At 45.9% G+C, this 13,593-nt stretch overlaps 1 protein-coding gene across 1 annotated transcript in view; it reads left to right on the top strand.

The window, feature by feature from the left end:
- Positions 1–13,593, top strand: part of SLC11A1 (solute carrier family 11 member 1) — an 88,348-nt gene that overhangs the window by 56,060 nt on the left and 18,695 nt on the right. The window contains exons 7-9 of the mRNA XM_073634378.1: positions 3,984–4,051; positions 6,474–6,629; positions 9,811–9,969. Coding sequence (XP_073490479.1) covers positions 3,984–4,051; positions 6,474–6,629; positions 9,811–9,969 — 383 coding nt within the window. The remainder of the gene's footprint in view (positions 1–3,983; positions 4,052–6,473; positions 6,630–9,810; positions 9,970–13,593) is intronic.

Raw genomic sequence — 13,593 nt, 5'->3', positions numbered from 1 at the left:
TTCCACTTCACCACCATCATCGCCAGATCTCCGCACTGAATCATCGCCTGGCCGGGGCAGAGGTAACAGAGAGCGTCCAGTATCACCGTCCTATGGCACTCCCCAAGAACCACCAGAAGCCATTCTGATCGCCAAAATAGACCACCTTGACAGACGTGATAAGAGGATTGGAACATTTACTGGAGGAAAAACTTCCGAAAGCCTTACCCTGGGTCTCCCAATGATAGTTGGTGAACTTGTCCCACCCTCTAGTAGTTACACTGACTGTTTTTTCAAGCTCAGGTTATGCTTGGAGACTCCATGACCTTTTGTACCACAAATTTATCAAACTGCAGTTTGTATCTCTCTCCACAAGAGGGCAGTGACGCACAAGGTTTGCTGGGGCCTCTCTCTTGCACACCATCACACCTTAAAGTGGTATTCCCATTATAAAATAAAAATTAATAGTCAGCAGCTACAAATACTGCAGCTGCTGACTTTTAATAATCGGACACTTACCTGTCCCTGGGTCCAGCGACGCGGGGGATCGAAGCCTCGCTCGTCTCCCCCTCCGTTCGGCGGCGCCGGCATTGTCACTGTGGGTGCCCGGCTGTGGCTTCACAGCCGGGCACCCACTGTGCATGCGCGAGCGGCGCCGCGGTTGGCCGCGCAATCATCTGGGACCTGTCACGTGTCCCAGATGATTGACAAGAGGGAGGGAGCAGAGCTGAGCCCTTCCTGCGCTGAGGGGAAGTGATGTCACCAGCCCAGGCACTGAAGGAGGCAGACTACGAGGGACCCCCTAGCAACAGCCATTTAGAGGTGAGTAAAAAAAATAAAAATTTTCCAAATTTTTTTTTTTTTTTTTTTTTTAGGCACATTCATGAATTTTTTTTTTTTGGGGTGGAACACCACTTTAAGCACTTGTTCAAAAAACGGTCACTTCCAGAGCTAATAGGTCTTCCAAGGTGAGGAGTAACAGATGTCAGATAAAATGGTGGTGGTATATATGGTATCCAAAACTGGGTGGATGCTGCCTTCCTCAGATGGGGTAATGCGAAAGGAACAACAAGAAAAACAGAAATGGAAGGCGCGCACACAAAATGCAAATGACAAAAGGCCATAAAAACAGTGCATGGACGTGCACAGAACACGGGGTACAACTAACGCGTTTCGGGGGCGCACCCCCCTTCCTCAGAGCTAGGCTAATCTCGTACACCATGGGCAAGCGCTTTTATAGGGAATGGTGGAATTGAAAATTGCGTGTCAAAAAGATCCACGCCCTTAAAGGGCGGGCGCCTAGCAACCAGTTAGGGCAGTGAGCCAGCGGCTGCTGGATTCGGGTGGATGAAAACGGTTCTCAGCCAGCCCAAGAGTCCGCCAGGACAAGTGACAGCGGTGATGTAACGGCCTATTCTAGGGGGCATCAGATCGGCCCCAGGGGGCAATTCTGGGACATGTGGTCAACCTAATGCGTTCCCGCAGGATTTGAGCCCTGGTTTCAGGTCTGAATTCAGGCAAAAATTCAGGCCTGAAACGGAGAACAGGGAAGTGCTGGACCCCCCTGCTGTCAGCCGCATCCGTGTTAGGGGGGGGAACCCGGCCTTAATTATAACTAAAGGCAATTTTTTTTTCCATTTTGAATAGAGGAGAGATGATTTAGAACTCATGTCCGTTATCACTGCTGTCTGTGTCCCCGTTAGGGAGATTCATCCTCTTTATTTGTCCTCTTTATCATTGAAAGTGAAAGTAAAAGAAAGTCCTAAATTTTGAGTTGTCCCCAGAAAAGTAATAGAGGGGAAATCTTCCAATGAATTTCTGGTCGTGGCCATCTTGATTAAGGGCAGATGATGATGATTCATGAAGCATTTACTTCCATCTGCCCTTAGCTCAGTCATGCAGGCAGGAGGGTGTACTTATCTGAGAAAACCTCTCCTCCCCTCCTGAAGACTCCTGGGATGACATCATTTGCCTGGGTCAGAACCGTGGCGGTCAAGGACTTAACTCTCGTAGTTCCCAGTACAAACGTCCCCTAAGGGCCCGCTGTCCATAACACTGCGTGTGGTACCTAGATCTGAGTTGGGAGTATATTAGGGAAGGGTATTCTTTCATTTGAGGTGGATTTATCTTCCCTTATTATTTTTGTTAAACTATCAGATTACAATGCTGTTCATATACTTTTTACCCATATTGCCTCTTCTCCCGAGGAAGTGGAGCATACTCCAAGAAACGCGTCGAGCCTATAAGACGCAATTAATATTTTACAATCGTATACCTAATTTTACGTTTGAATTTTGCTAATCGTGTACCAACTGTATATCATTTTATTGAAATCAGCTCTTAGCCCATATTATTATGTTTTAATGGGTTATGATCCAACCGAATCATTGACGAACGTATTTCCCACACATGTATGTACTGCTGCAATCATGTATTTTTTTACAATCTGTCGATGAAGCTTCTTAATAAAATCCGCTCTCAGCAATAATAATTTTTTACACTGCATTGTGTTATGAGCCCACCTACTGTGTGTGTGTGTGTGTGTATATATATATATATATATCTATCTATCTCTCTCTCTCTCTCTCTCTCTCTCTCTCTCTCTCTCTCTCTCTTTCTATATATAGATAGATAGAGATAGAGATAGAGATAGAGATAGAGATAGAGATAGAGATAGAGATAGAGATAGAGATAGAGATATATATATATATATATATATATATATATATATATATATATATATATATATATATATATCTCTATCGATAGATAGATACTGTATATAAAATATTTATGTATTTACCAACTGTTAGGTACGCGCCTCATTAAGGCTGCATTCACACCTGAGGGTTTTCAGCTGATAAAACGCTTGTAAAACGCCAGAAAAAAACGCCTGAAAAAACGCACAACAAGCAAAATCCCATTCATTTCAATGACACCTGTTCACATCTGAGCGTTTTTGCCACCTGAAGCAAAACGCCTGAAAAAACAGCCCTAAGCTCAAAAAAAAAACATGAGCTTCTTTGGGGCAGATTACAGGTGTTTTCTTCTGCCTTTTACATTGGTGACCTGAACAAAAAACGCGGCAAAATCGCTGAAAAAAATATGGCAAAATCGCGCAACTTTGAAACCCTCAGGTGTGAATGCAGCCTTAACATCCCTAAGAACTCTTTTTGATATTTAATAATTATTAGGGGTGGTGGCACAGAGCCCTAGCGAGCCATTTTCCTTTATTTAAAACCCCCCCCCCAAAAAAAAACCTTCCTTTAAGAACTCTAAACTGATGACCTATAAAGGCTTTTAAAGTGTTTTTTTTACTCAGCTCTAAATGCCTGTTGCTAGGTGGTCCCTCGTAGTCTGCCTCTTCCAGTGCCTGGGCTGGTGACATCACTTCCCTCTCGGCACAGGAAAGGGCTCCGCTCTGCTCCCTCCCTCCTGTCAGTCATCTAGGACCCATTACAGGTCCCAGGTGATTGAGCGGCCAATCACGGCGCGTGGCGCCGCTCGCGCATGCGCAGTGGGTGCCAGGCTGTGAAGCCACAGCCCGGCGCCCACAGTTGAAATGCCGGCGCCGACGAGCGGAGGGGGGGGACGAGCGGGGCTTCGATCCCCCGCATCGCTGGACCCAGGGACAGGTAAGTGTCCAATTAAAAGTCAGCAGCTGCAGTATTTGTAGCTGCTGACTTTAAATTTTTTTTTTTTTTAATGGACCCCCTGGGTGGAACTCCTCTTTAAGTACCATTGTTTGTCGCCATTTCACGGGAGTGCGGAATTTTAAATCCTGACATGTTTGTATCTATTTGCTCGATGCAACATCATCTTTTATATGTTGACAAAAATTGGGTATTATGTTTTGTAATTTTTGTGTATTTTTTTTTTCCTGAAAATTTGCGTTTGATAAATGGGTGCGCAAATATCGCGTGGCATAAAGAATTGCAACAGCCACCATTTTATTCTCCACGGCCTCTGCATTCATAAAAGATGCATATTTTTCTAATTGACAGGTCTGCGGAAACTGGAAGCTTTCTTTGGCCTCCTGATCACTATAATGGCGGTCACTTTCGGCTACGAGGTGAGGCATAGATGTCGGGGGGGGAGAATCCAAATAATTATATATTTATAGCACTTTAGTTACACTAAACTATATTTTTAGTTTATATAATAAAGCTTACCTGTAGGTAAAATTAATATCTCTTTAAAAATGCACCTGCGCATGCACATTACGCTCTGATTTGAGGACACATTGAATGTGCCGTCATCCCAGAGCGTTGTGCCGCGACCGCGGCTCCTGTGCGCATGCACGGGGGGGACTTCATCGTAGCCCAGCCATTCAAACGGCCGGAGGCCACGAAAGGAGCAGCGGGTGGAGATGGAAGCCGTGACAGCGGTGACAGCGTGCCACTAGAGGGATCCGTTTTACAGGTAAGTCTTTCATAATGTGCTAGTAGCGGTGCCTACTAGCAGATTATACCATTAGCTTTTAGGGGGACTTGAATTCAGTTTTTTTTTTTTAATTCAGGACTTAAAGCGGAATCCCGCCCCCCTCCCCCCCTCCAAAAATTTAAAGTCAGCAGCTACACATACTGTACACATACTGTAGCTGCTGGCTTTTAATATTAGGACACTTACCCGTTCTGGAGTCCAGCGATGTTGCCACCTTAGCCGATGTTTGCATCGGCTGGTCGGGTGCTGCCGCCGCCATTGCTGGTAAGGGGACCAGGCAGTGAAGCCTTGCGGCTTCACAGCTGGGTCCCTACTGCGCATGCGCAAAGCGCGCTGCACTTTCTGAATAGCCCGGCGGCGGGAGGAGGAGGAGGAGGAGGAGGGGAGCCGACCTTGTGATGGACTGCAGCGTCTGTCAGAAGTGGGTAAGGGTACCTGTCGAAAACAGGTACCCGCCCCCCCCCCCCCCGAAAGGTGCCAAATATGACACCAGAAGGGGGGGGGGAGATCAGAGAGGTGTAAGTTCCACTTTTGGGTGGAACTCCACTTTAAAGTGTTACTAAACCCAGGACTCTGCAGTCACTATATCTGGTCTCCCACAGTACACAGAACATGGAAATGCAATTATTTTAGTAAATATAAACTCCTAAATACCTTTTCTCATCAGCAGTAGATGTATACCTCCCAACATTTTGAGTTGGGAATGAGGGACACCTACTAGCAAATGTATGTAGGCATAGGACACGCCCCCTGTCACACCCCCTTAAAGGAGAATTAACCAAAAAAAAGGTTCATTAAATCCACCAGGGACTTTTTTCTACCACTACTATTCCTTTATATTGACTTTTAAAATTTTTCAAATGCAGCAATTTATTATTTGGATGAAAGGTTTAGCACTGGGAAACACTTTTTGAAAGATAAAAAGTGCATTTTATATACAACTATATAGATCAGACCAAAATATGAGGGACAAATGAGGAGGAAAGAGGGACAGAGGGACATTGCTCCAAATCAGGGACAGTCCCTCCACATCAGGGACAGTTGGGAGCTATGGTATATAGCAGTCTTGTGACTTCTGTCAGTGTCTGGTTAAAGCTTGTAGGAGGAGTTTTCATCCTCCTCTGACTGTCCAACGAGGCTGCAGGACCCCCGACCCACAGCTCCCAATTGTCCCTGATTTCGAGGAAATGTCCCTGATTTTGGAGCAATGTCCCCTCTGCCCCCCTCATTTGTCCCTCATTTTGGTCTGATCTATATAGTTTTATATAAAATGCACTTTTTATCTTTCAAAAAGTGTTTCCCAGCGCTAAACCTTTCATCCTATTTCTAAATTGCTGCATTTGTACATTTTAAAAGCCAATATAAAAGAATAGTAGTGGTAAAAAAAGTCCTTGTGGATTTAATTAACCTTTTTTTTTTTTTCGGTTAATTCTCCTTTAAGGGGGTGTGTCAGGGGGCGTGTCCTATGCCTACATACATTTGTTAGTAGGTGTCCCTCATTCCCATCTCAAAATGTTGGGAGGTAATGCCTGACCCTCTGTCTGGACAGTGCTGATTGGCCCAGTGCTGATCACACGCACCCTCCAAAAAAAAAAAAAAAAAAAACTCTAGCAATACACACCAAACTGAGCATGTGCAGCTTGTCCCCCTAGCCACTGTTTTATCAGGAGATAAATAAAGGGAGGATCTGTGCATACAGGATCAAACAGCCTTTTTTACATGATGCAGAGGATTAATCCCTTAGGTTCCGCGGTGAGTATAACAAGCATGCTTTACTGCATATACAGACTGATTTTACTGCTGTGGGTTTAGTAACACTTTAACTACCACTTCAAAGGAAATGTAATGTGGTTTGCATCACTGTGATACATTGTAGCCTCGTCCAATCTGACGTACCCAACCCGACTGTCATCAAATATCTACAGACTCCTTTACAAAAACATTTATGGTTTAGTAAATGCAGCAGGATGCCGGTACTGAGCTAAGCTTAGATGTATTGTTCTATCATCATCGTGTCCCCGATTGATTTTCATATTGTTGTGTCCCCGCAGTATGTGGTGGTTCACCCCGACCAGAAAGAAGTGTTAAAGGGAATGTTCTACCCGTACTGCTCCGGCTGTGGATCTGCCGAATTACTCCAAGCCGTCGGAATTATTGGAGCAATCATCATGCCGCACAACATCTACCTGCATTCCTCGCTGGTCAAGGTAATGTGTGCAATCAGTGATATAGAGCAGTGATGGAGAACCTCGGCACCCCAGATGTTTTTGAACTACATTTCCCATGATGCTCATGCACTCTGCAGTTTAGTGGAGCATCATGGGAAATATAGTTCCAAAACATCCGGGGTGCCAAGGTTTTCTATCACTGATATAGAGTGATAGGGTTGAAATAATGACTTAGAGTTCCACTTTAATTGTTTCTGTTTTTTCTTACCTGTGTACGTATCAATTGTTCTATTTAAATTGTTTGTGCTCCTTTCTTACCTGTGTACGTATCAATTGTTCTATCAATCTGTATCTAGATGGAATTTGGAACTGCTGAATAATCATTACATGTTCGCTGATGAGAAACTCTTTGTACCTTAACCTCATTTGGTAATGCCGATAAGATTACTGCTTTTGGAACTGCCTATAAAAGAAGTAAAGGGAGCAGTCCTTTTTTGGGATGCTCAGAACTTTGATACAGACATACCTGACTCTGTGTCTTAATTCCTATATGAAGCAATAATTAGACAAAGCAAAATAAACTATAAGCAACTTATTTAAAAGTTGAACCTAACATTTTGGCGCCCGGACGAGGGACTCACCGATGATACTACAAGAGGTGGTTGAGCTACGCTGACGGAACAAAAAGACAGGCATTCTGGGAACCACAGATCAAAAAAAAAACCTGCGCAGGTAAGAAAAAGCTTTATTTTTCTTATATTCTGTGCTCCCCTGATTTGTGCCTATCCGTTCTGTCAGTTACGGTTCTCCTGGTTTTAAAACACCAGCCTCTGTAGTGGTGAGTCTAGAATTACTGGATATTTTAGTTTATATTGCTGGAATTATTTGTTTGTTTTGTCTGTCTTGTCTGTCTTGTCTGTCTTGTTGAGAAAGTGAATGAGCCTTGTCAAGGATGGTATGAGTTAGAAGGGGATTGCCGAACTAAGCAACGGAATGCGCCTTACCTCACACGATTGGGAACCTGAGGGCTTGTGAGCTTGGGGGTCTGACGCTTATGCTTAACCTCACATCTAACTCATAAACCATAGACGGGTTGAGAGTATAAGCCCTGTCTGCTCCATAAAGCAGGGATAAGAGTGTATGAGAGGGATTCCCAGATACGGGGAGGGAATAAGGTCTCAACAAAGTCCCGAGATCTAGTCGGATACCTGGCCACTTAAAGGAATGCTTGTATATGTTGTAGCCGCATTTTTGTATATGTTGTAGCCGCATTCTGGTTTGTTATTGGGCTAGCATATAAAATAATTATTTGTTAGTTGGGCTAGCATATAAAGTAATTCGGTTTCAGAAATCTCATTCCGGAGAGGTTTCTAGAATTCTAGCACCCTAGGAGGAAGGCAACGAGGAACTAGTGTAACTTAGCTGGTTTGCTATTGGGCTAGCATATAAAGTAATTATTCATTCTTGTATATGTTGTAGCCGCATTATATTGTACACTAAGTGTCCCACACGCTACCTAGGCAGGACTGTTAGAATGGGCCAGAGGAACACAAAACCCCGTCAGGGAATTGTGGCGCACTATACGGTGCCACAGATAATTAAGAACATTTATGGGAAAACCGAAGCACGGGACTTAAAGGATGTCCTTCGTAAATTTAAGGTGAAAGGAGCAGCGGGCTTAGACCCGGATGTATGGAGTGAAATAAAAAGGGACAGACAAGGAGAGGTGTTAGAGAAGCAATGGATGCGTCAGGTTCAATGCTTAATTAAGGTCTCAAATAGAGCGAAAGAAGAGGGGTGGAAGTATAATCCAGATTGTGATGGTTGGGATATGAAAGATAGAAGAACAAAAAATGTCGAGGCTCCCAGCTCAGCCATCCCACCCCCATACACTGACGTAGAACGCAAACCAATTATTGGAGCAATCATCATGCCGCACAACATCTACCTGCATTCCTCGCTGGTCAAGGTAATGTGTGCAATCAGTGATATAGAGCAGTGATGGAGAACCTCGGCACCCCAGATGTTTTTGAACTACATTTCCCATGATGCTCATGCACTCTGCAGTTTAGTGGAGCATCATGGGAAATATAGTTCCAAAACATCCGGGGTGCCAAGGTTTTCCATCACTGATATAGAGTTATATATATATATATATATATATATATAACTCTATATAGATATAGAGTTCCACCCTAAAAAAAAAAAAAGTCATGATTGTGCCTAAAAAAAATTAAAAAAAACATTTGGATATTTTTTTTTTTTTTACTTACCTCTAAATGTCTGTTGCTAGGGGGGTCCCTCGTAGTCTGCCTCTTCCAGTGCCTGGGCTGGTGACATCACTTCCCCCTCGGCACAGGAAGGGCTCCGCTCTGCTCCCTCCCTCCTGTCAGTAATCTGGGACCCATTACAGGTCCCAGGTGACTGAGCGGCCAATCACGGTGCTCGGCACCGCTCACGCATGCGCAGTGGTGCCAGGCTGTGAAGCCACAGCCCGGCGCCCACAGTTGCAATGCCGGCGCCACTGAGCGGAGGGGGGGACGAGCGGGGCTTCGATCCCCCGCATCTCTGGACCCAGGGACAGGTAAGTGTCCAAATAAAAGTCAGCAGCTGCAGTATTTGACTGGCCCTCCTCTTTAACCCTTTGATCGCCCCTGATGTTAACCCCTTCCCAGCCAGTGTCATTAGTACAGTGACAGTGCATATTTTTAGCACTGATCACTGTATTGGTGTCACTGGTCCCCAAAAAATGTCAGTTGGGTGTCTGATTTGTCCGCCACTATATCGCAGTCCTGCTACAAGTCACTAATTGCCGCCATTACTAGTAAAAAAAAAAAAAATTCCATAGTTTGTAGACACTTTGGGGTTTATTTAGTAAAGCTGGAGAGGGCAAAATGAGTCCCAATCCTGCAGAGAAACCAATCAGCTTCTAACCTGCGGCTTGTTCAATTAAGCTCTAGCAATAAAACCTGGAAGCTGATTGGCTTCTCTGGAGAATTGGGACTCGTTTTGCCCTCTCTAGTTTTAGTAAATAAACCCCCTAAAACTTATGCGCAAACCAATCAATGTACGCTTATTGGGATTTTTTTTTTTTTACCAAAGATTTTTTTAATACAAAGATATAAAAATAGAATGTAAACATTTTATAATTTCCGATGCTAAAAGTTTTGTGTTTTTTTTTATATCTGTCTGGAGCTCTAACATTCTGCGATGTGTTCAGTCTAGAGAAGTGGATCGGAAGAAGAAGGAGGAGGTGAGCGAAGCGAACAAATATTTCCTCATCGAGTCCACCATCGCTCTGCTCGTCTCCTTCCTCATCAACCTCTTCGTCATGGCCGTGTTCGCCGAGGCGTTTTATAACAAGACCAACATGGATGCGGTGAGTACCCCTTCCCTATACCCGTCACTTACATATCATGGGGGGGACACACGGTGATAGGTCACATTCTGAGCATCTATGTCTCTGGCAGAGGCGGATTATACTTGTCTTCTTCAACTCTAACCAGTGAAAAATAAATAACAAAATATTATTAAATATGTCTGTCTAACAGATTCCCAACACAACTCATCAACGGTTCAGTTCTTGGCTGTGTCCACAAATGTCTGACACAAATCAGCCTCTGCTTCAGCCTCTCATCCTGTGACATGAGAGTCTCCCGTCACATGAGAGTCCCCATCAGAGTCCCCCCCCCTTACATCACAGTCTCCATCAGAGTCCCCCCTTACATCAAAGTCTCCATCAGAGTCCCCCCTTACATCACAGTCTCCATCAGAGTCCCCCCTTACATCACAGTCTCCATCAGAGTCCCCCCTTACATCACAGTCTCCATCAGAGTCCCCCCTTTACATCACAGTCTCCATCAGAGTCCCCCCTTACATCACAGTCTCCATCAGAGTCCCCCCTTACATCACAGTCTCCATCAGAGTCCCCCCTTACATCACAGTCTCCATCAGAGTCCCCCCTTTACATCACAGTCTCCATCAGAGTCCCCCCTTACATCACAGTCTCCATCAGAGTCCCCCCTTACATCACAGTCTCCATCAGAGTCCCCCCTTACATCACAGTCTCCATCAGAGTCCCCCCTTACATCACAGTCTCCATCAGAGTCCCCCCTTACATCACAGTCTCCATCAGAGTCCCCCCTTACATCACAGTCTCCATCAGAGTCCCCCCTTACATCACAGTCTCCATCAGAGTCCCCCCCTTACATCACAGTCTCCATCAGAGTCCCCCCTTACATCACAGTCTCCATCAGAGTCCCCCCTTACATCACAGTCTCCATCAGAGTCCCCCCTTTACATCACACTCTCCATCAGAGTCCCCCCTTACATCACAGTCTCCATCAGAGTCCCCCCTTTACATCACAGTCCCCATCAGAGTCCCCCCTTACATCACAGTCTCTATCAGAGTCCCCCCTTACATAAGAATCCCCATCAGAGTCCCCCCTTTACATCACAGTCTCCATCAGAGTCCCCCCCTTACATCACAGTCTCCATCAGAGCCCCCCCTTTTACATCACAGTCTCCATCAGAGTCCCCCCTTTACATCACAGTCTCCATCAGAGTCCCCCCTTTACATCACAGTCTCCATCAGAGTCCCCCCTTACATCACAGTCTCTATCAGAGTCCCCCCTTACATCACAGTCTCTATCAGAGTCCCCCCTTACATCACAGTCTCTATCAGAGTCCCCCCTTTACATCACAGTCTCTATCAGAGTCCCCCCTTACATCACAGTCTCTATCAGAGTCCCCCCTTTTACATCACAGCCTCCATCAGAGTCCCCCCTTACATTAAACCTCTTACATGAGAGTCCTCTTATAAATGAGAGTTCCCATCAGAGTCCTCCCTTAAATAAGAGTCCCTGTCAGATCCCCCCTTACACGAGAGTCTCCATCAGAGTCCCCCCTTACATAAGAATCCCCATCAGAGTCCACCCTTACATCACAGTCTCCATCAGAGCCCCCCCTTACATCACAGTCTCCATCAGAGCCCCCCCTTACATCACAGTCTCCATCAGAGCCCCCCCTTACATCACAGTCTCCATCAGAGCCCCCCCTTACATCACAGTCTCCATCAGAGCCCCCCCCTTACATCACAGTCTCCATCAGAGTCCCCCCTTACATCACAGTCTCCATCAGAGTCCCCCCTTACATCACAGTCTTCATCAGAGTCCCCCCTTACATCACAGTCTTCATCAGAGTCCCCCCTTACATCACAGTCTTCATCAGAGTCCCCCCTTACATCACAGTCTTCATCAGAGTCCCCCCTTACATCACAGTCTTCATCAGAGTCCCCCCTTACATCACAGTCTTCATCAGAGTCCCCCCTTACATCACAGTCTTCATCAGAGTCCCCCCTTACATCACAGTCTCCATCAGAGTTCCCCTTTTACATCACAGTCTCCATCAGAGTCCCCCCCTTACATCACAGGCTCCATCAGAGTCCCCCCTTACATTAAACCTCTTACATGAGAGTCCTCCCTTAAATAAGAGTCCCTGTCAGATCCCCCTTACACGAGAGTCCCCATCAGAGTCCCCCTTAAATGAGAGTCCCCATCAGAGTCCCCCCTTACATAAGAATCCCCATCAGAGTCCCCCCTTACATCACAGCCTCCATCAGAGTCCCCCCCTTACATCACAGTCTCCATCAGAGCCCCCCCTTACATCACAGTCTCCATCAGAGCCCCCCTTACATCACAGTCTCCATCAGAGTCCCCCCTTACATCACAGTCTCCATCAGAGTCCCCCCTTACATCACAGTCTCCATCAGAGTCCCCCCTTACATCACAGTCTCCATCAGAGTCCCCCCTTACATCACAGTCTTCATCAGAGTCCCCCCTTACATCACAGTCTTCATCAGAGTTCCCCTTTTACATCACAGTCTCCATCAGAGTCCCCCCTTACATCACAGTCTTCATCAGAGTCCCCCCTTACATCACAGTCTTCATCAGAGTCCCCCCTTACATCACAGTCTCCATCAGAGTCCCCCTTTTACATCACAGTCTCCATCAGAGTCCCCCTTTTACATCACAGTCTCCATCAGAGCCCCCCTTTTACATCACAGTCTCCATCAGAGTCCCCCTTTTACATCACAGTCTCCATCAGAGTCCCCCTTTTACATCACAGGCTCCATCAGAGTCCCCCTTACATTAAACCTCTTACACGAAAGTCCTCTTATAAATGAGAGTTCCCATCAGAGCCCTCCCTTAAATAAGAGTCCCTGTCAGATCCCCCCTTACACGAGAGTCCCCTTTAGAGTCCCCCTTAAATGAGAGTCCCCATCAGAGTCCCCCCTTACATAAGAATCCCCATCAGAGTCCTCCCTTACTTGAGGGTGTCCATCAGATCCCCCCTTACATGAGAGTCCCCATCTGAGTCCTCCCCTTACATCAAACCTCTTATATGAGAGTCCCTATCAGAGTCCCCCCTTACATGAGAGTCCACATCAGAGTCCTCCCTTACATGAGAATCCCTATCAGAGTCCTCCCTTACATGAGAATCCCCATCAGAGTCCCCCCTTACATTAAACCTCTTACATGAGAGTGCTCTTATAAATGAGAGTTCCCATCAGAGTCCTCCCTTAAATAAGAGTCCCCATCAAATCCCCCTTACACAAGAGTCTCCGTCAGATCCCCCCTTACACGAGAGTCCTCATCAGAGTCCCCCTTAAATGAGAGTCCCCATCAGAGTCCCCCCTTACATGAGAATCCCCATCAGAGTCCTCCCTTAAATAAGAGTCCCCATCAGATTCCACCCTTAAATAAGAGTCCCCATCAGATTCCACCCTTACATGAGCACCCCCCCCCTTACATGAGAAGCCTCATTAGAGTCCCCCCTTAAATGAGAGTCCCTATTAGATTCCCCCTTAAATGAGAGTCCCCATCAGAGTCCTCCCATAAATAAGAGTCCCCCTTACACGAGAGTCCCCATCTGAGTCCTCCCCTTGCATCAAACATCTTATATGAGAGTCTCTATCAGAGTCCCCCCTTACATGAGAGTCCCC

The sequence above is a fragment of the Aquarana catesbeiana genome, linkage group LG06 (assembly GCF_042186555.1).
Source record: "Aquarana catesbeiana isolate 2022-GZ linkage group LG06, ASM4218655v1, whole genome shotgun sequence".
Classification (NCBI taxonomy): Eukaryota; Metazoa; Chordata; class Amphibia; order Anura; family Ranidae; genus Aquarana; species Aquarana catesbeiana.
The sequence above is the reverse complement of the archived record's forward strand: the minus strand, read 5'-3'. Positions and strand labels throughout refer to the sequence as shown.